This window comes from Mytilus edulis, chromosome 6 (genome assembly GCF_963676685.1).
Source record: "Mytilus edulis chromosome 6, xbMytEdul2.2, whole genome shotgun sequence".
Classification (NCBI taxonomy): Eukaryota; Metazoa; Mollusca; class Bivalvia; order Mytilida; family Mytilidae; genus Mytilus; species Mytilus edulis.
The window spans coordinates 85,773,530-85,797,891 of record NC_092349.1 but is presented as its reverse complement, the minus strand read 5'-3'; the positions used below and the strand labels follow the sequence as shown (position 1 = coordinate 85,797,891).

Here is a 24,362-nt window from a genome sequence, read left to right as displayed (position 1 = left end):
TAACAATGCCATACTTTATAATATGACTTTTTTTCCAGAAACAATATATTCTAGGTATAAACACAAATAATCCTAAAATGGGCATGAAGTATTTCCAACTAACACAAACTAACACAACTGCACTCTACTGACAACATAGTCAAAAATTCATAAAATAGAAGCGGTCCATCCTTTTCTCATTAATTTTCCGTTACTCAGAGAAGAGATTGGAAATGGTTATTTAATGTCAATTGTACATACAACTTTTCTTACTTATTTTCAAATGTATATCTACTTTTAAATATGAACAGGTACATTTGAGTAATAAGTATAATATCCCATGTACCAACTCACAACTAAGACTTTTAATAATAAACTTCATACTGTAATGTTTATACACTTAATAACACAGTATGTAAATAGTTAGAGTTTTGTCATTATTGCTGAATGTTACTTATAGGAAAAAGTTAAAAAGTTACAAATTTAAAGTTATGTCAACAAACTGAATTCAAGTAGAAAGAAAATGGTAGTATATCAGTCTTAAATTCAACAATGAAAAAGAAAAATAATAACCAATTCTCACCTATACAAAATAAATAGGAATAAAAATTGAAATCTCTGTCGTTTACATTTAGGGGTGTAACCTGAATTTTTGAATAAGTACCACCTTGAAAAGATAATTTATAGTGTCTTTACTTGGATTGTGTCAAAGGGATGGACCCTTTCAGAGCAGAAAACCTAATAAAACAGACAGACAATCAGATTAAACATGTCCACCCCTTTCTGAATGTTTGAAATCACAGGTTTTGCATACAGACATGAAAAGAGACTTCAGTATTGATATCTATATGGAGACAGCGAGAATAATACATTAATTGACATGTTTACATGTAGTCTACAAAAAAATACAGTCATCTATTCCTCTGCCTGAAAAGTCAAGTAATGTAATGTAATATGTGTGCTCCAGTATTGTTTGTATCTCCCCTTAGGTCACAACGGCAAATTAAAAACTGCCTCAGGTCACCAGGTCACTTTTAATCATATAATACATGTAAATAAAGCTGGTTTTTTTAACTTTTTCTCTAAATGACAGAGATATCAGGTGGCAAGGTTGCAAGGGCGATCGAGTGTCAATTTTGACCATGTTGGAGTCACAGAGCTGATTTCTCAGTTTTTCATGATGATTGACCAATCCTCCCCTTCTTCTTCACAAAAAATCTACTGACGCTAAATGTATAGTCATAGTTAAAGTACGATCCGCAAAACTGATAGTGTACTTTTAAAATTAAGATTTTTTTTCCGTATCAGGATAGCGGTAAGCTTTCCTTTACAGTGTTTACAAAGCTTTCTATAAACATTGAGCAGACCATAGATAAGTATTATAGCTATAATGCATCCATGAATAGACACAGCTGCATCAGACTATGTAATACTATTTAACCATGATACATTCTCAGTCTATAATCCAGTATTCAAAAGTTTTGTATAATCTGGTAATGTTTTGTAAATAAAGAGTCTCATGCTGTTCAATACACAAATAATCACATTATATTAAAGTCTCACTCTCACACATGTGCTATACAACGCGTACTAAAGCTTTATACTTTATTACTGTGCATGTAATTTGATGGGAGACTTAAATTGAATATTTTATTACCAGATTCTCAATGATCTAAATATTGACTAGATTAGAGTATGTCTCAATGAATTTTCATATTATGTTTCAACATTAAAACAGAGCTGTAAAACAAGTTTAATCAAACAGGTATGTTTTGCTCAGCTTGGAAGGCTATTGGAAACCACAACAGTTATAACAAGACGCTGTCGGAGTGACAGCAAACCGGATTTTTGAACATTTATTTGTGTCCTGGCATTTTTCAATATCACTAGGGCCATTAATCGTGAACAGGAAAAGTGACAATCATCAATATCAAACTTGACCTCCATTTTGTCATCTGAAACAACATTTTAAAATTCAAAATTCAGAAACGCTTTGGTTGAACAGTTCATTGTTAGATGCGCATGCACATACACTTTTTTGCAGCCGCCTACCTATTTGCCTACCCTACCCACCCACCCTGTACATCCCTAAATCAATAATCAGTTAAAAATTACTGTCCTTTGGCTTTGGATTTCGATGGACAACTGTCCTTTGGCAATCATACCATATCTTTTTAATTTTATATTATCCAGACACAAAATTACAATGAAGAAAATCTCTGCCAGAATGATTTCATAAATCAATTTTATCCAACTGAGAAGTTTTGTAGTGATGAAAGCCAGAATATTGCACTTTATTTAATATCTAAGCAACAAACCATTTCTATTCCTTGAAGTTCCCATCCCCCAGTGAACTTCCTCTAAGTTAAATGTACCACAGATATCTATTGTCTCTGTGGTATCTAATCAATGTCTACCTGTCAGTTTCTCTTTGTAATTTACGATTTACATTAATGTATGGTAATAGTCAAGTCAATCAAATCCTAATTGATGAGGTGATACATATCCAATTTGACTGCAGGTGCTCTTTCATCAGCTGATTGATTTGTTTATCATTTAATCTAAACATAATTGGTAGATGTGTTGAAATGAAAGGATATACCTTTTTTGGACAACTAATCAATGAAATGTAGACATGCAATAGTAATTAAAAAGCTATGTTTCTTCATCATGACTTTTAACACTTTCATGCAGGCAAGAAAATGTGTAAAACTTGGAATTGATAATATATTTCAGTTCTATAACTAGATTCTAATGTGTCATGAAACAAAGTTTTAGAGATTGATATCTATACATTTAACAATGTTAGAGATAATGTTGGTCTTGAATGAAATTTTTGAATATTAATTAAGTTGTATATGTCTTCCAAAAGAAATCCCATCTCAACAGGAGGAAAGATATTGAATGATAATGGTAAAAGTTCTTTTTATCACTGTATGATTAAAATAAAAGTACATCTTTATATTAAAAGGAAGTACAAGAGTGCAAATGCTGAAATGTCGCCCGATCCACTTACTGATTTTTTATATAGTGGATTGGGAAACAAGTTTTGCAACTTATAATTATCCCTTTCCACTTTGCAGGTGCGAGTGCTGTCGTGTAGCGGCATTAGCCTGCTCTTTTTCAAAATCTACAAGGGTGTCTTTAAAGTGCAAGAGATATGGCTCTCTCTACCCATTGGTGAGCAATTCATCATCCCCTTCCGACGGACTATCATCGTTTTCTTAAGACCATACTCGCAAATGGTGTCAAGGGAGAGCCAAAAATTTAGTCCCTGAAATTTTACCCAGGAACAGGAATCGAACCAGGGACCTTTGTGTTAATAGTCCGATGCCCTAACCACTACACCACAGCTCTCATTGAATTAATCATGTTGAAATTCTGTAATAAGAAGCATCACATAATATTCATTATCAATGATCCATGTAAATCAGTTCAAGGTTAAAGGCACCCTGTCAGACAACGTGTCCACCATGCCATCATTCCATACAATAGATATTGCTGACCAAGGCCATTGCTTAAGGTTTTTGATAAACAAACAAAAAACAAATGAAAACTTAATACTGACTAATGAACCCTGAAACTAGGTCAAGGTCAGGTGAACCCTAGACAGACATGTGGATCTTTCTATCATTCCATACACAAAATACAGTGGTTATAATGCTTATAGTTATAGAACTTGATAAATAGACACAAAAATATAACATTGGTCTTTTAAATCATTTTTAAACTATCGTAGGTGGGGCATAAAAATCTGCATGACAGACATGTATACCTAACAATCATTCCACACCGAATATATATAGATGATCTTTTGCTTATAGCTTATAGTAGCTGAAAAACAGACCAAGCCACAAAAACACGTAACAGTTATCAGACCAATGATCCATGAAAATCAGGTCAAGGTCAGTTGAAACCTGCCAGTCAAACATGTACACTTAATACAATCATTCCATGCATCAATTAAATGACTTATTGCTTATAGTATCTGAGATACAGACAAAACCTATACTGTGTATATATAGTAGTTAGTTATAAAAGGCCTGGGCATGACAAAATGTAGAACTATTCAAAGGAGAAAACTGAAGGCCTGATTTATACTTAAAACAATATTTACTTACTGTTTACTACACAGACAGGGTAAAATCACCTACTATGCATCAAGTAAATAAACTATCAATTATAGAAAGAGGTCTCACTAAGAGTGACAATGTTCTATGTTTAATTTCCATAAATCGTTGTTTACTCTGACATAATACTCAAACCTCACGCCAAGGAATTTAAACTTTTCTATTCACTTCAGTCTATATGCAAGTATACTTTGCTTAGTTCAACCTTCCTTATTAGTATTTAAGTCATTGTAAAATAATAATAGTCTAGCCCAAGGTTTATTTTTTCATACAAATGTAACATTTCCTAATTTGTTGTGTTTACTAAAGTTGACAACTCCCTTTTATATTATAAACATATCAATACATATGTCTATTGAGATTCCATTCTTGATACAGTCATATATATGAAGCAAAGCTATGATTTGAAAGGAATTTATGTAATAATCCCCTGAAGTGTTGCAGTTCCATGATCTATGTCTATATGTGTTAAATGAGATGTTTCCAATAGAAGTATTGCAACCCATCAACACAAAAACAATCAGTTGAAAATTCAGGAATTCTTACGATGGTTTTATCAATACAAAATAGGCTACAGTATCAGCTTTGCAATATTTACAACTTACATTTATAATTTTAGTCATAGGATTTCACATTTTTGCAAGTGACCTATGACTCGCAATGATAAATGCATGTCTTCAATTCTGAATTAACAGAATTTAAAAAAATCTCCTGAAAATCATAGGTTTTTATTTGACATACATTTGAGAATTGAATGCTTCTTTTTGTAAATTTATTGGGGTGTAAAAGCGTTGACCGAAGTACATTTTGTATGAAGCGCTTTTAATCCCCTATAAAGTTACAAAAAGAAGCATTCAATACTTATAATTACATTTTTTAGCTATGATCATGAAAACACAAATTTTATATATTTTATTATTTAATTCACCTGTGCACTTTATTGTTGGAGCACGTGTTATCATGAGTGAAAAGTTGTATTGAGCAATGCAACTGCTTACGGAATAACATGTGATGTGTAGTTAGCCAATCAGAATAAAATATTATAATGAAACATACATCTAATGTAATTATATATAAATAATGTAAACACTTCTTTCACTTTATGTCAGCGATCTTAAATATCCCAAAGTATATTTCCTTCTGAATGAATAAATCATTTCTTTACATGAAACAAAATACTAGTAATTCAATATATTGTTTTTGTTTTAATATTAATAAAGACAAGTGCTTATGAACCATTTCAAAATTGCAAACTGGCAGAAAAATTTAATTACAAATGTTATTTGAACTAAATACTAGATTTTCAGTCAGTGGTTAAACTGAATAGTTCCTGACAAAACCTTGGGTTCAATGTTCCGTTAAAACAAAAATGAAACATATCAATAGCTGGTTTCTATAATTATGAAATCAATTCAACCATAAAATGTGTCAAATAATTCTTTTAATCAAAATTTAATTATAACATAGCATTACTAAATCAATTTCAATCATAAATAAATTTGCAAACACTTGCAAAAAAAGTTATAAACTTGCTCATACTCAAAAAGAAATTTTGAAAATTCCTACCGAAATATCAACAGTAACAATTAACAAGACAAATCAATATCTTTTTTTTTTGTCTATTAGAAGGGTATGCAGCTAAAGTATATTCAATGTTGTTTTTTCTTTTTTATTAATCCACTTTTACTATTCTGTTGATTCATTCATTTTTGTGGATACCAATTTTCGTGTATTGAGGAAAACTTGCATTTTCGTGGAAATTTAACTTACTGGTTTTGCCAAAGTCCTTTTACAAGCCTTAATTAAAGTTTGTCATTCATGGAACATTGAAATTCGTGGTTTACCTTTACCCATGAAACCCACAAAAATTGATATCCAACGAATAATAGTGAATCCACAATATTCAATGTTAAAATTTTTTCTTCATCAATCCACAATAATACCATTTTTTCATTTTCATTACTTTTTGTTTTGTTTGACAGCAATCTCTTTAAGAACGTCTAAATTCTTCGTAATCTACCAACTAAAACATTTGCACCAATTTCCTCAAGCCATCTACCCTCAAGTCAACACGACATCTATAAACTTTGATCAATAGTGTAATACCACCCAAAGCTTCAGGTATTAATTCAAGCACCTGTACTCCAAAAATATATTGTAAATCACCATTCTGTAGGACTTACAAATTGATTAATCCATGAGAGGATATAATTTATTACAAGTCAAGGCAATGGGTAGCTTATTCCATTTTTAGCTACATGCATAGGTAGACCTTGTTTTACCTATGTTATCATTCTTCTTCCAGGCACCTAAGGCTTTACTTTCTGATTTCCATTTTTACCACTTTTAAGCAATGCTTTTGGGCTATTTCGTTGCGGTCAGTTTTTATTGGTGGAGGAAGCCAGATTGTCTGAAGAAAACCATGACCTTCGATCAGAGAACTGACAATCTTAGTCAATCAAGATTGGAGTCAAGTGCACTCGCATGAATGGGGTTTAGAACTCACAACCTCAGAGTTGACTGGCTAGTGATTACAATAGTAACTACTCAGTCTTCCTAGCCACCGAGGCCTCTCATTACTATCTGAAACTCTTTTATAGAGTTCATTATTTGCCACTGGACATTTAAGCAACCAACGATCAATCAATCAAACCTATTTTGATTTGTTAATAGGCAAAGATGGTAGTTGACCAGTAAACCTTCCACAGATCCCCAGATGGTGTTCATTCAGAAATGTGTGCATACCCGTAGCCAGGGGGGTTTGGATGAACCCCCCCTTTGAAAACAAATAATGACTGTTAAAGTTAATGTTCTGTTCGAATTGTGACTGTTAAAGTAGAGTTTTTGAGGCCAAATAACCCCCCCGTTGGAAATTCCTGGCTAGGGGCCTGGTGTGCAAGTGCATTTTTACTACTGTGTAAATTGAGAAGATTTTAAATTTAGAGTAAACACTAATTAATCCAACTTTTTCAAGTATTTTCAGTTTTTTCAATGCCATTTCTGAGATGATTTGTAAATAACCTGAGATAGTAACGTACCACTGACCTTTTACAAGACAATGTTTTTAAAGTTGACAAAATGTTTGTGCGAAAAATATTTTTCATTTGTTCAAATACAACTGAACCTCTCAACAAATATTTCACACTTATACATAAACATGAACCAAAAATGTAAACATCTAAATTCTAGTTATATAAAGCTAACAGTACTGATTGATGATAAAATAAAGCGTTATTGATACAATAGGAATTTATCAATATTGTTCGTAGGAGTTAAAATTCAATACAATATTTCTACTTCAGTTCAAATACAATTTTCTAAACATGAGACTTATAATAATAGTAAGTGGTCATCTGAGTTCAGTTAGACAGCAATTTAAAACTCACCGAGATTTTAAAAATATCAAAAATAACAGGAGTTAATGTGTCGTGTGATCAGATTATTACAAGCTGAGACTAGATATGACCTCATTTTCTAAATTATTAAAGAGATCAAGGATTGAATATATCTATTTTACAAATTTAAAATCTGTGGTTATTTTTTGTGACTTGTGGTCACAATTAAAATTTGAAACATTCAAGATCAAATTCAAGATTTAAAATTGTCAAAATAAACAGTATTGATTCTAAGTGCCCTTGAGCGATCTTGTTTTCATAAGGTTTTTATAAAGTAATAGAGGTGCTATCAAATTAACCAGGACATTAAGCAACCAACAATCAATCAAATTAACCATAAATCCAACATATATTATGGCATAATAATATTCTATGTGCTAGTCATGAACAAAGAAATTGGTAGTTCTTCCTTTCATGATATCAAAATTTAAAGATGTGGTATTATTGGCAACTAGATTACTTCTAATAGAGACCAAATGATGTAGAAATTGTTAAAATCACTGCATACTTCAACAATGAACAAAACCCAAACTGCATAGTAGGCTATAAAAAGTTCTGAAATGACAAAATAAAAACTATTCAATCAATAAAAATTAGTTCCCACAAAAACAAAAGAATCAACAGTATCTGCTTACATGAATTATCTGTATAAAAATAAACTTGATCTTCTGTTTTTTATATTAATGCAGATCAATCTAAAAGTGACATTAACAGGACAATACATTACTATAAATTATCAAGTGAGCTCAAGTACTTCTACAAACAATCTACTCCTTGATACTAAATGGTTTATAATAAAATACCAATACTTCGTCAATAAAACATTCCAACAAAACAAAGGTTAATAGAACGTTCTGTTATGTCAAAAAAACTCTTTTTCGAATTTGACATTGCAGAATCATATTGCATTGGAAATTATGAATTATGTATTACAATAAATATTAAAAAATATAATGATTGTTAACTTTTCTAGTGCAATTTTAATGTGATCTCAATAATCCAAAAGCTCTGAACAATGAGTTGTAATAATTCAGTAAAGTCTGTAAATTGAGATTTTGATAGATAATTGTATCATTAAATATATTCATCCACTACTTTTTACGCTAACAAACAAAATTCTATGGAAGAAAGCTCTCATTTTCATCTGAGGATAATATTACAATCAATATCACTGATCGCTTTATCCAGGAGGGAAAAAAAACCAGCTTTATAATAGCGAAGTTAACTATACATGTGTTAAACAAGATAAATAAATGCCCCACCTGCATTCTTTTTGCAAAATGTTTGTCAACTAGAATGAAATGCAAACTTAATCATCATTATCTCTATTGTATCAAACAATAAGCTCCAATCTGCAGGCACAACAAAATAGTCCAAACAATTGTAATTTCTATACAATTATCTGCCAAATAATATCAGTCAGATGGAAACTATAAAATAAAGAAATGTGGTATCATTTCCATGAGACAACTATCAAATAGAGTCCAAAAAGATGTGGATTAAAGCAACTTACTCACTGTATGACTTTCAAAAATGAGAAAAATCCATTCAAAATAGCCAGCTTTAAAAGGTCTTGACAGGAGTAAATATCATCGTTATGAACAAATAATTCATAATTCAGCTCCAGATCTTGTAAACACAAAATATAACATAGAAGTTGTTTTTGAACAAAAAGACTATATATTTCTTTAATCAATAAATATGCCATTAATTTAATATCTTAACTTGTAATGTTGATCACCACCTTACAAATTGAGCCACATCACACACTTTTATTTGTAATGTAAAATCCCCAGTCTAGAAGACCTTTTGATGTGAACTTAATGAAGAAGTATATGGGTTGATACTAAGGAGTTAATTAACTTTTAACATGTTTAAGACTCAGAAGCTCATAAAAAAACATGAAAAGTAAATAGCTCTATTTTTTATGTCAATATGAAATGCGATCACAATAAATTATTTAAGAATTAATCAAATGAAATTCATACCTATATATTTAAATGTCAATGTGCCAGAAATTGTCTTGATTAAAACTTAATTGATAAAAGTTTGGGCCCATTTCAGAAATGTATACTTTTCCTTGGGGAATATGAACTGTGTAAAAGTCATTATACTTTAAATTTTTTTTTTTATCTATATAGGATAACTCTAGGCATATATCAAAGGAACAGCTAATATCATATTTTCGCAATTGCAGACATCAATCTATTTTTTACTATCACAAAAAACCTAAACATTTGCATCTGTTAAATCTTATACTGTATACAAAAATAATTTAAACAATTTGAAAGACCTTGAACTTGTTGAAATTAGTGGTTGATTTTTGCTATTTTGCCATTTCCACACAAAAAGGCTGTATTGTGATGAGCTTTTAAGCAAATCAAATTTATTTTATTGATTCAAGACTTTATGAAAAAACAATACAAAATAAATAAATCCTGCCTTAAATACTACAGACATAATCTTTCTCTTCCATTTTAATCTCTTGTTTTGTTATCTGTTCTGATGAGCAATCATTCTATCTACTAATGATTTAAATCATCCTTCTATTTACTCTACATGTAACAACTAGTTTTCTTTACTGTCCATATTAAGTTTCTATAACAGTATCAAGTACTCTTTAAAAGGTTGTTAGTGAAACCAGCTATTTACACAGGGCGATAGTGACTTCTGACACCATGTGATAACTTTCTAATATTACCTTCTTAAGAGTGTCTTCTACACATAATTGTGACTTAATCTATAAATATTAGTACCTATGAAGATTTATAGCACCCTGGGTACTTCAGTCAAACTACTTCATTTCTACTGAAAATCTGCCAAAAATTGTATGTAATTGTACAGTACTGTCCTGTCCTATATACAATGCAATAAAAATGGGTTATGAGATGAATGTGTAATGTCTGCACAACAATCATTCCAAAGGAACACAACTTTGACTGTTGTTCTTCATCATGAAAGTCTTTGAAAAGTTTTCAAGGATGTAAGAGGCAGTGGTGTGTTTGAAAGTGAAACATTCAGGAAATTCTCATAGATGAATCTTCGTTAGTTTTCTTAGTTCAATAAATACACCCTTCACACATAAATTTGACCGCCATGTGTTATATATATGATGTAAAGTGTATATCTTTTATAATGAAACAAACAAGAATTTTGATGATTTCTCTAAGTATGTTTTAAAAGTCACTAAAAACCTTATTCATAAATGTGACACTCAAATTCTTGTTACCCATCAATAAAATATAAAATAGTACACTGCATACAACTAAGATGTTGAAAAAGCCCAATGTCTCTCTAGGGACAAAACACTGACAGCAACCTAAAAACAAAGTTCATAAAGAAATGCATTTCTTCCTAATTGTCACTAGATCCAGAGACAGAAAATGAAAGGATTACTGAATACAACTATACATCAAAGTCAGCTAGGGCAATATCTGAACAGATTCAAACAAAATGTTCAATGTCATTGTACAAATAAATCTTCAAAATTCTCCAATACATTTCTTGTCTGCAAATTTCATTTAAGACAAATTTTAAAATTAATATTGAGTTTTAAAAACTAAATTAGCTCAATATGTTGTAGTCAATATTTTCATGTACTTGTAAGCATTTGAGAATAAAGGAATGTACCGCAAATACTTTTTCTTATTAATCTTTTTTAACTTTCACTATATTTGGCAAAGTCATCTTGAATCTGTTTGAAAAACTAATTTAAGTATAATCAATTAAAAATTTTGTCAAATCGAATTTTAACAAAATCACAAATCAATATTTATTTATTTATTTATCAAAGGTTTGAAATTTAAATTTCTCCTACCTTTTCACTATCATTCAACCAAGTGATAACATCCATATCTTAAACACTAAATTGTCTTTAGTACAAATTCCTGATAATCGTCCAAATTTTGTAAAATACATGCAACTTATTTTCCAAACATTTCAACAGAATTTTAAGTATCCAACCACGTTCATGTATAGAAATTTATCACTAATTGAAAAAAGAATCGCATCTATCGCTATTTATTCCATCTGTAACGTTAAAGACAAGTACCCCTAAAACAAATTAGCCAAGAGCACACAGCTTAACTTTTGTTGATATTTAGTCCTGCATACTTCTCACCTGAAGGTATTCAAGATATATTTTTATAACTTCTTATAACTATTGGCATTTGGCTCAAATTACGTAGCCCATTCATCGGATACCATTTGATATCAAATAAAAAGTGGGTAACCTTTAACATAAAATCCTACCTTTAATTTTGATCGAGAGCCCATCACAAGGGTTATAATGACAAGGTTATAAATCCACAGATATAATTAGGGGTAGTGGATGGGCTGTCCAAAGTCGTCCTCACCCATCAAGGTAAAAATCACCTGTGTATTGATCTATCTGATCAGGTGTGACAATTCAACCAGAAAAATATCTATTTAATTTGCTGTCAATCTGACAAACTATTAAAGTCAAGATTTTTAAAGGATTAAATTCTTCATTTTAACAGTAAATTGTCAAAAAAGTAGGATTAAAATATTGCAATGTAGAGTAAAGGGTAGAATTCAGATAAAAATATCTTAATGTTAATGAAAACTGTCGAAAGTGTAAATGTTTGTCAAACTGATGTAAAAAGTACTTGGCATTCGACATGCTTTAGAATATATTTATTCAAGTGATTTAAGAAAATGAATACAACATAAAGTAATTACAAAAAAAGGTTTCAGTTTTAAGCTGAGGCCCAGATTAAAGCCAAATAATATAAATACATTAAAAACCACAATATTTATTTATGATCTATTCATCTATATGATGTTTCAAACCACAAAGATATATAAATAATCCAACAGTTCCAATCTTAAATGCACAAGATGTACATTTTGTGGTTAATGTTCAATTTGTAATGGTGAAGGCCAAATTGATATTTAAAAAAAACTATAATAATACAAATTGTATAATTTTCTATTCCTTGTACCAAGATTTCAAATTAAATATGTTGACGGTAATTCTCTAATTTCTATTTGTTAAATGTTAATTTACATTTATACTATTGTATCTATTGCAGAGATGACTGGATGCCTGCCAATATAAACAGACCTACCGTAGAGGGACCCTGAATAATGTCCATTAACTGTTGTATAATTTATGTCAATTTAAACAAATAATTTATAGAGTCTAATGGGGAATATAGCAATAGAGGCCAAGAATCTACACCCAAGATTGTTAAGTCATTAATGAATTTAAATACATACCTAATGTACAGAAAATTAATGAGGGGAAATAACTCCTACACAGCTACTTTTGCATAGGTACTATTTCAAAATCTGTAGTACTGGAAATCTACTTTTAATATTCAGTACTATTTCGGTACTTTAAAATTATTGTAATATTAGGTACCTGTATTTTACAGTACTTGAATTGTACTTGAAATTTAAGTACTACAGATTTTTGGTTACACCATTACATTTTCAGCATTTTGAAAGTTTGTCTATTACAAATCTCTCAAAGTTATAATGTTCAAACATGGAATACTGTGATCATTTTTGGTATAATTTCTGTACCAATATTTAAAGTACAAATCAAGTACTGTAAAATACAGGTACCTAAATATTACAATAATTTTAAAGTAAAGAAATACATGTAGCACTAAATATAAAAAGAAAATTTCCAGTACTACAGATTTTAAGTACTTAAATAGTACCTTTGCAAAAGTAGCAGTGTAAGGCTGTTTTCCAATCAAATTTGAAACATGGCAAGTATATATCTTGTAATTGCTTTCAGTAAGCTTAAGAGTTGCTTGTTTGCTGGTTATTTCTGTAAAAGACAAAGGAAGTCGGTATAATTGTTTTGGTAGCAACACCCATACTACAGAAGAAAGGATGTTGGTATCCATCCAGGACACAAAATCAGTTCATGAATGGTAAAATTCATAAAAAGCAAAGGAACAGCTCTTCTATTGCTGTCAAAGTCAGACCAACATTCATTTTGCCTTATTTACAAATAAATTAAACTTGATCATATTAAAGCTTCTATCATCAGCTTTATAAGGTCTGTGATGTAGACTACTATTGACCAACTGCATTGAGATCATGTTAGATTTACTATGTGTTTATTGCTAATTATAGCCTGTCACTGTTTACTTTTCCATACTCCTAATCAATGGCTCCCCCTTTCCATTGACCGGTTTACTTTCTGTCCCTTGGCATTTACTACTTTAAATCATACAGAAATGATCATTATTATTAATTTCTTGGTACAGGAAAAAAGGTAACATCTACTGTGAATTTGACCAAGACAAACATTGAGATTCAGTGTCAACACCAAATTCCTTAATTATTAAAAACATACAAAGACAGTGACACCCTATGGTGAGGTTCTTGACTAAGCCCTTTAGAAAATGTATTAATTAAAAAGTTTTTGGTAAAAACCAGCAATCAAATTTTAAACTATATATTTTACAATAATATATGGAGCTTCAGTCAGGCACCTTTATGGGTCACAAAGTCGTGTTTTAGACGTGCCTTAAGTCAACAGGTTACTTTTAAGGAAAATTTTGAACATTTAAATGGTCACAGGTCCTTTTAAATGAGATGTCAGGTGGCAAGTGGGACCACAAATTCCACTTACTTGCAGGTCTGATTGACCATGATGGAACCACAATTTTTCAAGATTCAAATTAAATAAACAAACCTTTACATGAACAATATATTAATTGCTACTAAAAGATAAAGAACAAATTTTGAATAACAGAAGCTTTAAAATATACTTAAAATCTATCTTAGATCTGGCTTACCTAATATCTCATAATTTTTCCTGGATAAAATATAGGTATTAACTGTCCAATGTTTTGAATAAATTCCAAATATATCAATTTTAAACGTATGAAATCTAGATTTTTAAATACAAAATATTCATGCCAGAATTTTTATTTGAGTATGGATTTGTAGGTTTGTATAAATGTAGAAAGGTAAATAAGAGAATATGATAACGAGAATACCATAGATTCTACGACTGATCCTCGTAAATCTTGGTAGGATAACTTAATACAACATGACCTATCCTCATATCTATCAACTACCTATGTCAAAATCTACTTATCTTTTTTACATCAGATGATTAATAAAGGAGAAAGTTGATAGGTGTTTAATGCCACTTTCAACACTATTGTGCTATTTAGTGGCAGTTATTTTTAATTGGAGGAAGTGGGAGTGCCATGAGAGAACCACCAACCTTTTGTAGGAAAACTGATAATCCTAGTCAAATAAGATTGGAATCAAGTGCACCTGCCCTGTGTGGTTTTAGAACATACAGCCTGAGTGTTGACAAGCTAGTGATACAGTAGTTCCACTACTTATACCACCCGGCCACAGAGGCCCCTAATAAAGGAGATGTGAGGTATTTATCATATAGAAAACAAAAGACACATAAAAACAAAAGATATCCAAGGTCAACAAAAGACAGGTGTCTTTCAACACGAACAAGCTCTATATTGTTCTAATTCTTAAAAGTACATCATCAAGACCAAAAATTACACATAAGATGAACAAAAGTAATTAATAAAGCAAAATTAGAAGTTCACCGCAATGTCATGCTATGCATCTCCCTGCTATTAAGTCCAAGTATCGGAAAACCTTGAGAAAGTATCTAACAGATCCACACCCTTATGTTCCTGTTCAAAAGCATCGATCGTCAACAAAAAAGGACGGTTTCAACCCCCTGAAATCATCCTTGATCTGTCAATGAATAGATCCAAAAAGTGGCCACTTGTTAAAATATATAACAAGCAATTGTAATGGTAATATTTATTTGGCTGTCGACAAACAGATAGATTGACAATTAATGTGATTGCAATATAGCCTTTAAAGTGGGGGCATAATTAATATAACTAAAATATTACAACAATTTGGCATAAATTAAAGAATAGTGTCAACACCTGGTGTCAAAAAAGATATCACACAAAATCTTCTCATTAATACTCCTGACGCGTACAAGATGAGGAATATATTTTTATAGCTGTTTTATGTATTTCCTGATTTTTAAAATTTAACATTTAATAACATTTATTCAAAACAATGCTTACCGAAAATACAGTCCACATATTGAATATCAAAGCATAAAAATCCTTCAACTTAATACATCCATTTGTAAGTTAATGATTACAATGTAAGTTAATGATTACAATGTTACAATAAGTATATAAATCAATGACTAATTACAGATACCAATAAATAGATATGGTTATATTAAGTAGGATATAGATTGGATACAAAGATTCTACAATAATGTATTGTCATGTTTTTAAACTTGCTGCTTTGTTTTGTCTAACAAGGAAATGGGTTATTACCCTTATCATGGCTAATGCGATGTTGATTTAAGTGGAAGCTAGAATTTAAATTTTGAATTTGAAATTTGTATCAGTACCTTTCATAAGCCAAGCAAAAACCATGAATTTGATGACTTGCCTTACATGTAATTACGTGTATTGAGGAAATACTGATCTGTATATGGGAAGTCAAGGTTATTTAAAACTCCAGTTTTTGTCTTTAATATCATAAACTTTTGATACCTACACACAAACTGACCGTCATAAAAAACAAAAAACCATCAGAACTGTTCAAAAAGATATATTTGAATCACACAAAAGTGATGGAAGAAGTGGGTTTTCAAAGACTTCCTATTTCCAATCAGTATAACACAAATGATAAGACAGAAACTATGCTCAGTATAATAACAAAAAGATGGCATTCCATTATGGACAGTAGTAAAAGCATATTCATTGCTCCTCATGGCAAGAATATGCATATTCCTGGGACACTAGTCAAAATACCACCATAAAACATTGTAAAAGTTTTTTTTTTTTTTTTAAAGTATTAAGTAAAGAATGAACTAAATTTGACATCCTGTATAAAGTAAAAAAAATAAATTTTGTTTTTATTTTTCAGAATGAATTTGATCCTACCTGAAATTTCATACCAGATGGCAGTTAATCACAATTTCAATAGAGCACATGCACTGATACAAGTTTTATATAGACCGCTAGTTTAAATATTTCTACTGTAGGTAAAACAAACCTTATACAAACTTATACTTTCAATAGAGTCCTTATCATCAAAGTATGTCTCACCTGATTACAAATCGTTTACACCTGGGATAGGGGACAGGTATAGCTCGTAAAACCCCCCAACGTAGAAATACCAAAATTGCACTTTTAATTTCACAATTATTCTATTTTTTGACAAGAACTATTACTAGATTTAACTGCAGAAACTGCTAAATGAAAACAAAAGCATAGGATGGCTATGAACTGAAGGGCAGAAAAATACAAATCAACTATGTCAATATTTTTGTAAATTTTGATAACCCACTTTGTTTCACTATTGGCAGATCAATGGATTTGATTGGACAGCTATTGATTTTTAAATGAGATTGATTACCACAGAGCATAGGTTTATCGGAGATTCAGGGTTCGTTATTGATAAGTGTCACAGAAATATTTGGTACCCAGGTTTGACCAGGCCTAACAAACTTTGGTAACACTTTACATGTGTGGTTCAAATTTTAAGGGGATTATTTCATGGATTTTTTCGCAAAGACAAGTTTTTAAATAAATAAGACAATTATATCCCTAATGATTGCAACAAAACCTTAAGACATCGGAAAACTTTCATGACATAAAAAGGTTAATGCTAAAAATTCATAAATCTTATACAAATATCAAACAATATATATGGTACTCAAATGAACTGTTTGTCTTAGAATATTTTTTACGAGAAGCTAATCCAAGAAAATCATTAATTTATAATTATTCCCAAAAGATCAATCATTACTCAAACGACATATGATGTCAAACAATACCAGTTATTGTCTGTCAGTTAGTGATAACAAGTCGTTAATATTTTCTATTGATTTTCCGTCTATCACATACCAGAAACATCTCGTTAAGGTAACGTTCAGGTAACCCACATACCTGAGTCTTAAGGTAAAGGACAGAATCTACTAATACTTATGTTTGTCCTCTAAGCTCACCTGTTATACTCTGCTCAAGTTCAACAAGCTCTTCACCAAATCTTCATCGATTTCTCCGCAGGGAAGGTCCTCGTCAATCAACATCTTATTCATTGTGTCCTTTCTCTCCATATATATGTCACTTTCAATCAATTCAATACTAAAATCTATTTGACAGTTAGGAGTCTGTTTTGTGACAATTCTGCTACTAGATTTATAAGGAATTTTTCTCTGCTAAAAAGACTATAAAAATACTAATTTACAATAACTTCAATATATTTTTCTTAGAACACAAAACTATTTAAAACTACTAGCTTTCATTGAAATACTATTAAACGTATTTTGTTTGTTGTTCTGTCACAGGTTAGGAAAAGAGTTAAGCACCAGTAAATATGTCTAACCCTGCCACCTTCTGTAGGTGTCTGTCCCAAGCCTGTAATTCATTTGTTGTCATATGTGCTGTATATATCATATTTTTTTTTTTTTTTTTTTGTACATAAAACAGGTCGTTAGTTTTCTCGTTTGAATTGTTTTGCTTTTGTCAGATTAGGGCCTTTCATTACTAACTATGTGGTATGTTTTTTCTCTCCTTTTTGACGGCTGTACATATACAGTGTCCTGCAGTGGTTTACCTCTATGTCATTTGGTCTCTGGTTGTCTCACTGGCAATCATACCACATCTTCTTACCCAATTTAAATTATCACCAGATCTGTACTAACATATGAGCATCACGACAGGTGCCATTTGTGGAGCAGAATTTGCCTACCCTTTTAGAGCACCTGAGCTTACCCTCAGTTTTAGTGGGGTTAATGTTGTTTAGTCCTTCATGTTGTGTTTTTTTAACTATTGTTTGTCTGTTGGTCATTTTCTTTTTAGCATGACGTTACCATTATCAACTTCTGAGTGTGAATGTTCCACTGGTACCTTTTTTCTCTCTTTTACTTAATTTTATCAGAAAGTACATGATAAGCATACCCTCATTAGTAATTCAATGTAACAGGTAGTAGGTGTCTGAAAGATCAGGGAAAAGCACTCACACAATACAACTCATCACAGTGACTGCAAAGCTGCTTACTACATGTTACTAAGTCATCCAGTTACGAGTACCTAAAAAATGTATGAGTAGAAAACAAACATTGAAAAAAAGGGTATTGGTAAACAGGAATGAAGCGTCTGACAGATGCAACAAGTCTTCAATCGTTACAACTCATCACTGTCTAGCTGCTGACCAAATATAAAATCATTCATTTCAGTAGTTAATAAGTAAGTTTCCATAAAAATATTTTTCAGATAAACAGTTGGACATTTATGGGGAAATGCAATATACCCCTATTCCTAGAGTTTGAGTGTAAAACATGTTTTGTTGAAGGCCGTACAGTGACCTATAGTTGTTAATGTCTGTGTCATTTTGGTCTTTTGTGGATAGTTGTCTCATTGGCAATCATACCACATCTTCTTTTTTTATACTTTCATTCGGTAAAAAAACAAATAAATATCTTATTATCAATACCTGAGAGACTATAATATGTGCAACATGGAGTAGAAGATTCTTACCCTACTTGAGCACTTATAAGTTTAACAAACATTTACACCGAGATTTGGGGTCATGTCTGAATCTAAGCATAATAGATTTAATGAAATATTTTTCATGAGTTGGAATTGGAGGAAGATGCAAAAATCAATACATATGGAATAAGTTCTTCTCCATTGGAATTTTCACAAGTACAAAGCATTCTGGAAAATGCAAACTATTTCCTCTTAAATACTTGAAACATTTGTACAAATTAGCTTTGATAAATATTTATGAGAATGATTTATTTACTCTCATCAATGATGCAACGGTTTGACATAAACCTATTTAAATGAATGCAATAGTGCAACAACACAAATTGGATATGTTTCATGTCCTTTTGTTGTTTAAATATTGTATTAAACTTTAATGTAAAGTATCTATTTCTATTTACCTGTAATTACATGGATTTGTTTTAACTTGTTCAAGTTCATATTCAAAGATCTTTTACTGTATATTATTATCAATACACACTGTATTATGTGGGATTCACTGAAAAGAAACGAAAAATATTATTCATAAAATTCAACATTTTATATTCAATAGTGCAATTTTGGTTAAAGTTCATTATTTCATGTATGCCTTTGTGTATTAAAATTTCATGGTCATTTATAAAAAGAATTTGATATGACTGTAACATAATGGAATTAATAGAGGAATGGGTGCACAAAATACAATAAAATAAAAGATTTATTTTAACACTTTCAATTATAACAGTAAATAATGGCTTATAAGCATATTAAAATGTAAAATGTAATCAACAAATATTTTACAGGAAAACTTTTTCTTTACTTAGTAACTCTCGTAATATGTAGTTAACGCATGCCTTGTAAAGTTGTTATTTTATATAGTTATGGATACAAACTATTAATAAAGGTATTAGACAAACATGGTAATAGTCACTCAATGGTTAATTATATTTACATAACACTGTCCATTTATTGGTGTTATTATTTATGATGAACTAACAGAGAGACACTTGAGAGTATCTGGACACTTATCTCCCTTTAGTTCCACCACAATAGGGGGAAAGGATTAGCCATTCAATTCATTTCTTACATCAATGTGTCAACGGGATTTGGACGTTGAATTTATCTTGTTCTCAATGTGATAAGAGTAAATAAGTTTGTTTATTAAGGTTCAGTATATGGAATTTAATCAAACAGAAAATTTCTTGAATTTCCCTGTTAAATTTTTAGAAAATATTTCATCAGTACCATATGATAGCAAACTGACATTTCTGTAAACTTACTTCTGAAAAACATTTGTTTCAAATGCAATTTTTTGACTGCTATGTTCAGCAATATTCAAGAAGTCTACATAAATTTATTATTGGATTTAAATAATCTAAGCAAAAATATGTGAAAGTGAACAGAGAACAAAAAAAATATTTACACCCTTGCTATTATTTGAAGGTTAAAAGGTATTCCTTTTTCTTAAATAATTTACAGGAATTTCCTCTTTCAGCTGCCAGCAATTTGTCATTCATCTATATAAATTAATCTTCCATTGAAATGAGTTATCACCCTAACATTAAACTTTACTATTGTCATTTCTTCCAATCTTGTTTGATATGTCTAATGAAATGTCTCTACTGCTATGACCATGACTTATTCCTCAACTTAATAAACGCAATAACTTTTATGAGAGGGTATATATGTGGAAAAGTGACAAACATTCAATGAAAATTGCATCGTAAAAAACACTTGAAAATTGCTGAGATCAAAAAGTAACGTTTTAACTTTCTACCCCCACTAACTAAATGAAAAGTTTAAAGAGTCAACACAATCAAACTTTTACAACCCAATTTGGTTTCATATAGACTCATAAGAGATAAGATATGCCTTATAAATAAGTCAGTAAATTTAGTGTTCATCCTCATAACTGATAAAGTTGACAGATACAAACAGTTAAATAGGACTTTATAAGATGCTAAGAAGTCTATAAACTGACTTGCTTCTGTAATCTGGAAGGATAGATTATAAATTAAGTGTGAATTGGACTGTTTAGAAGTTGTATATTATATCATTAATTCGTAAGAAAAGTGATTTTCAATGAAACAAGAAACATTAACATATTACTGGCAAGAGAGTACGTACTAGTACTTAGGTCTAAAAAAAAAAAAATCACTGACTCTTACATACCCCAACTTTTATTGCCTTCATTCTCTAGGGTCGTACGGTGACCTATAGTTAATAATTTCTGTGTCATTTGGTATCTTGTGGAGAGGTTTCTCATTGACAATCATACCTCATCTTCTTTTTTATCTTAACCCTATTTTTTTGGTTTTCTCATTTTTGATTAAGCACTGTATTCATATTTTCTTTGAAAACAGTTATGGCAGTGGTCTACATTCTTCTATAGTTGTCTTGCAGCATTTTTTAATATTTTTTTGTTATTTAAAAAATTGCTGTTGATAGTATATCTACGAAACTTTCTTTTTAATATTACGTTTTTAGACTTGTGTTTGTGCTTGACATAGTTACAGTAAGAAGCCTCTAAATTGTAGAGTACTATATGTTTCCTCCTATTTGTTATTTTTTTTATTTATATTGTTTGGTTTTAAACTCAATGATGTAACGTTAGCTTCCAATCTCATTTAATTTCTCACTATTGCCAGTATTGGTTGTCTTTTCTTTAATTTTGAACAGAACAAAAACTGTTATTACTTAACCCTGATCAAACAGCTTTTGTTAATTAAAGTTTCCTGCCTCATCAGCTCCAATGAAAACTTGTATCCTTCGAATTTCAGATGAAACTTGCGTGGAAATATTAAGTATTATAATTAATTTGGCTAACAACAAATGGTTAACGAAAACTCCACATGAAATAATTAATAAATTATGTTGTAATATGAAAGAGCACTTTTTAAAATTTCATATGCCCTGAAAATTCAACCGATATTTTATAATGAACAGTTTATCAAAATGTAAGACCTCCTAGTTTGTGTCCGGGCATTATTAATATATTCATATTACAATTAAGGCAAAAATTTGTTAAGTTTTCTTTGATCTTAAAATGCAGGAAACTTGGAAAAAACTACACTATTATTAAGTCAATTCATTGCTGTAATCTGTTTTAAAGAGGTCACTATTTTATGCAAAAAGAGTTAACTGCCTTATTGATTAATCGCATGCATAACAGAAATTACCACAGCAAAAATCAATTTAATTTGAAAGGAAATGAAATAAATTATTAATCTTAACAACTTTTAAACATAAACTGAATTTTAATAACAAATTTAATTACATATGTCAAACTAAATAATTATAAATTAAAAATATGTATTCAATGTGATTCAATTCTGTGTACAAGACATCCCTAGATAGCTTTCTACTCACTGAAAGAATCTTAAGAATGTCAAAGATGAATTTTTACAAATAATCTAGAATTCATATCTAAAGGGAAATAACTCTGTAACTTTAAAATTGCAGTTTTGTTATTACATATAAAAAAAGATTTGGTATGATTAATGCCAATGAGACAACTGTCCACAAGAGACCAAAATTACACAGACATTTTAAACAACTATAGGTCACCCTACGGAGTTCAATGTATATGCATGTATATTCAAAATATCTAATATTGGATATGTAGGAAGTCAAAAAAAGTTTTTTTTTATATTTCAGGAATTAAGATAGAGAAATGAAATGCAAATAATAAAGATATCTGCTCAACAAATTCCTAACTTCATTGTTAGGAGTTAGAGTAAACAAAATTTTGTATATCAACATATGACTTCATTCCATTTCATCAATTTGTTTCAATTATGCCATTAACATTTTGACCATTCAGAGTTGTAATTATCACTTATTCCCTGGGCTCTTCAAGCCAATTCTTTCCCGAAATTTGTAATAGAACTGGGGTTTGATTTTTTTTTACATTATGTTTTACCTTGTATAAATAAATAGATTCAATTTGTAAAATAGACAATGACAATGATACAGCAGCCCAAAACAAACCAACAAAACAAATGAGATAAAGTTCAGATTAGTATAAATATTATTATTAAAAACACTTTATTTCAGATTTTTACTTATTCATCATATCGTCCAAAAAAGAGTGGTGCTAACCCCTGAAAACCCCCTTCTTGATACGTCACTGAACATGCAGTTTTAAACAAGAGACAGGAGTTTATACAGACTACTGTTCATTAATACTGTATGCACTAACACTACAAATATAATTGATTAATATTTATCATTGAACTATCTCTTATTAAATGTAAGCAAACAACACTGATAGTTACATAAACTTTGACCACATCAAAGATTATACACCATATCATTTACCTCAGAGTACTTTCAGTAACTTCATAAGTATTAATGCTTTTACTGAAAGTTAGTCATCTTGTATTTTAAAGTGGAAGTTTTTGTTTTATTTAGCAATGGAAAATCAGGAAAATTGTGAACTCTGTGAACTAGAGCTTGTAATTAAGTGGAAATGTATTGAGTGCAATATGAAAATGTGTCAAAATTGCCAAGAAAAAGTTCACCCGAAATTAACCAAGGAGCATACATTAATAGACATAAATGACTTTTTAAAGCATCAAACAGATCAAGAACAAAACACTGACATGACAAAGATCCAATGTGTCAAACACTTAGGACAGTGGTGTTGCTCATTTTGTGTTATATGTGATGAACTTGTCTGTCAAAGTTGCATTTCTAGATTTCATAAGAACCATAACATGACAGGAATATCTGAAGCTTTTCATGAAAAAAATTAAAATTCTCAAAACAAAGGAAAATAGTATAAATCAGAAAGTGTGTGAATTAACTGCTCATGAGAAAAGTCTGGAAAAATTTAACCCTTTAATCTATGACAAAGTAAAAGAAGAAATATTAGATAAAGATAAAGAATTGAAGGAAAAAATAAGTGAGAACACAAATGAACTTCTTGAGGAACTCGAGACAAAGAAGAACAAATATACTCAAACATTTGAAGAAGAAAAGAAGATAATTCAAAATGGTATAGCTTTTCTCAAGCAGGAGTTGGATGAGACAAATACTTTGTTGAAATTCAATAACCTCAAAAAGGTGTTTAGTGTAAATCAAAGGGCTCTCAACCAAACACTAGAAAATCTAGAAAAACCAAAAATAATAGTTACAATACCAAAACATATTCCCTTTGAATATTTATCTAATTCTTTGCTTTATGGATTTTTGATAAATATATTTGTCCCTTTGACATTTGAAACTGAGGTTGATTTTAAAATTGCTTTTCAGTGGGAAACTGACTCTTTACTCTATAATTTTGTGAGCTGTAATGATGATTCATTGTGGATTAGCGA

The 24,362-nt window shown here is 30.3% G+C and overlaps 1 protein-coding gene across 21 annotated transcripts in view; it reads right to left on the bottom strand.

Annotated features, from left to right (window-relative positions):
• LOC139528746 (cingulin-like) overlaps positions 1-17,652 on the bottom strand; it is a 108,989-nt gene extending 91,337 nt beyond the window's left edge. For 13 of the 21 annotated variants that reach the window (XM_071324904.1, XM_071324915.1, XM_071324892.1 and 10 more), the window contains exon 1: positions 11,322-11,615. In XM_071324904.1, the coding sequence (XP_071181005.1) occupies positions 11,322-11,357 (36 nt within the window). In that variant the 5' untranslated portion in view covers positions 11,358-11,615. Of the gene's footprint in view, positions 1-11,321; positions 11,632-11,755; positions 11,910-17,519 lie in introns of those variants that run through there. The other 8 variants (XM_071324893.1, XM_071324897.1, XM_071324912.1 and 5 more) reach the window with 5 other exon arrangements.
• Positions 17,653-24,362: the final 6,710 nt, after the last annotated feature.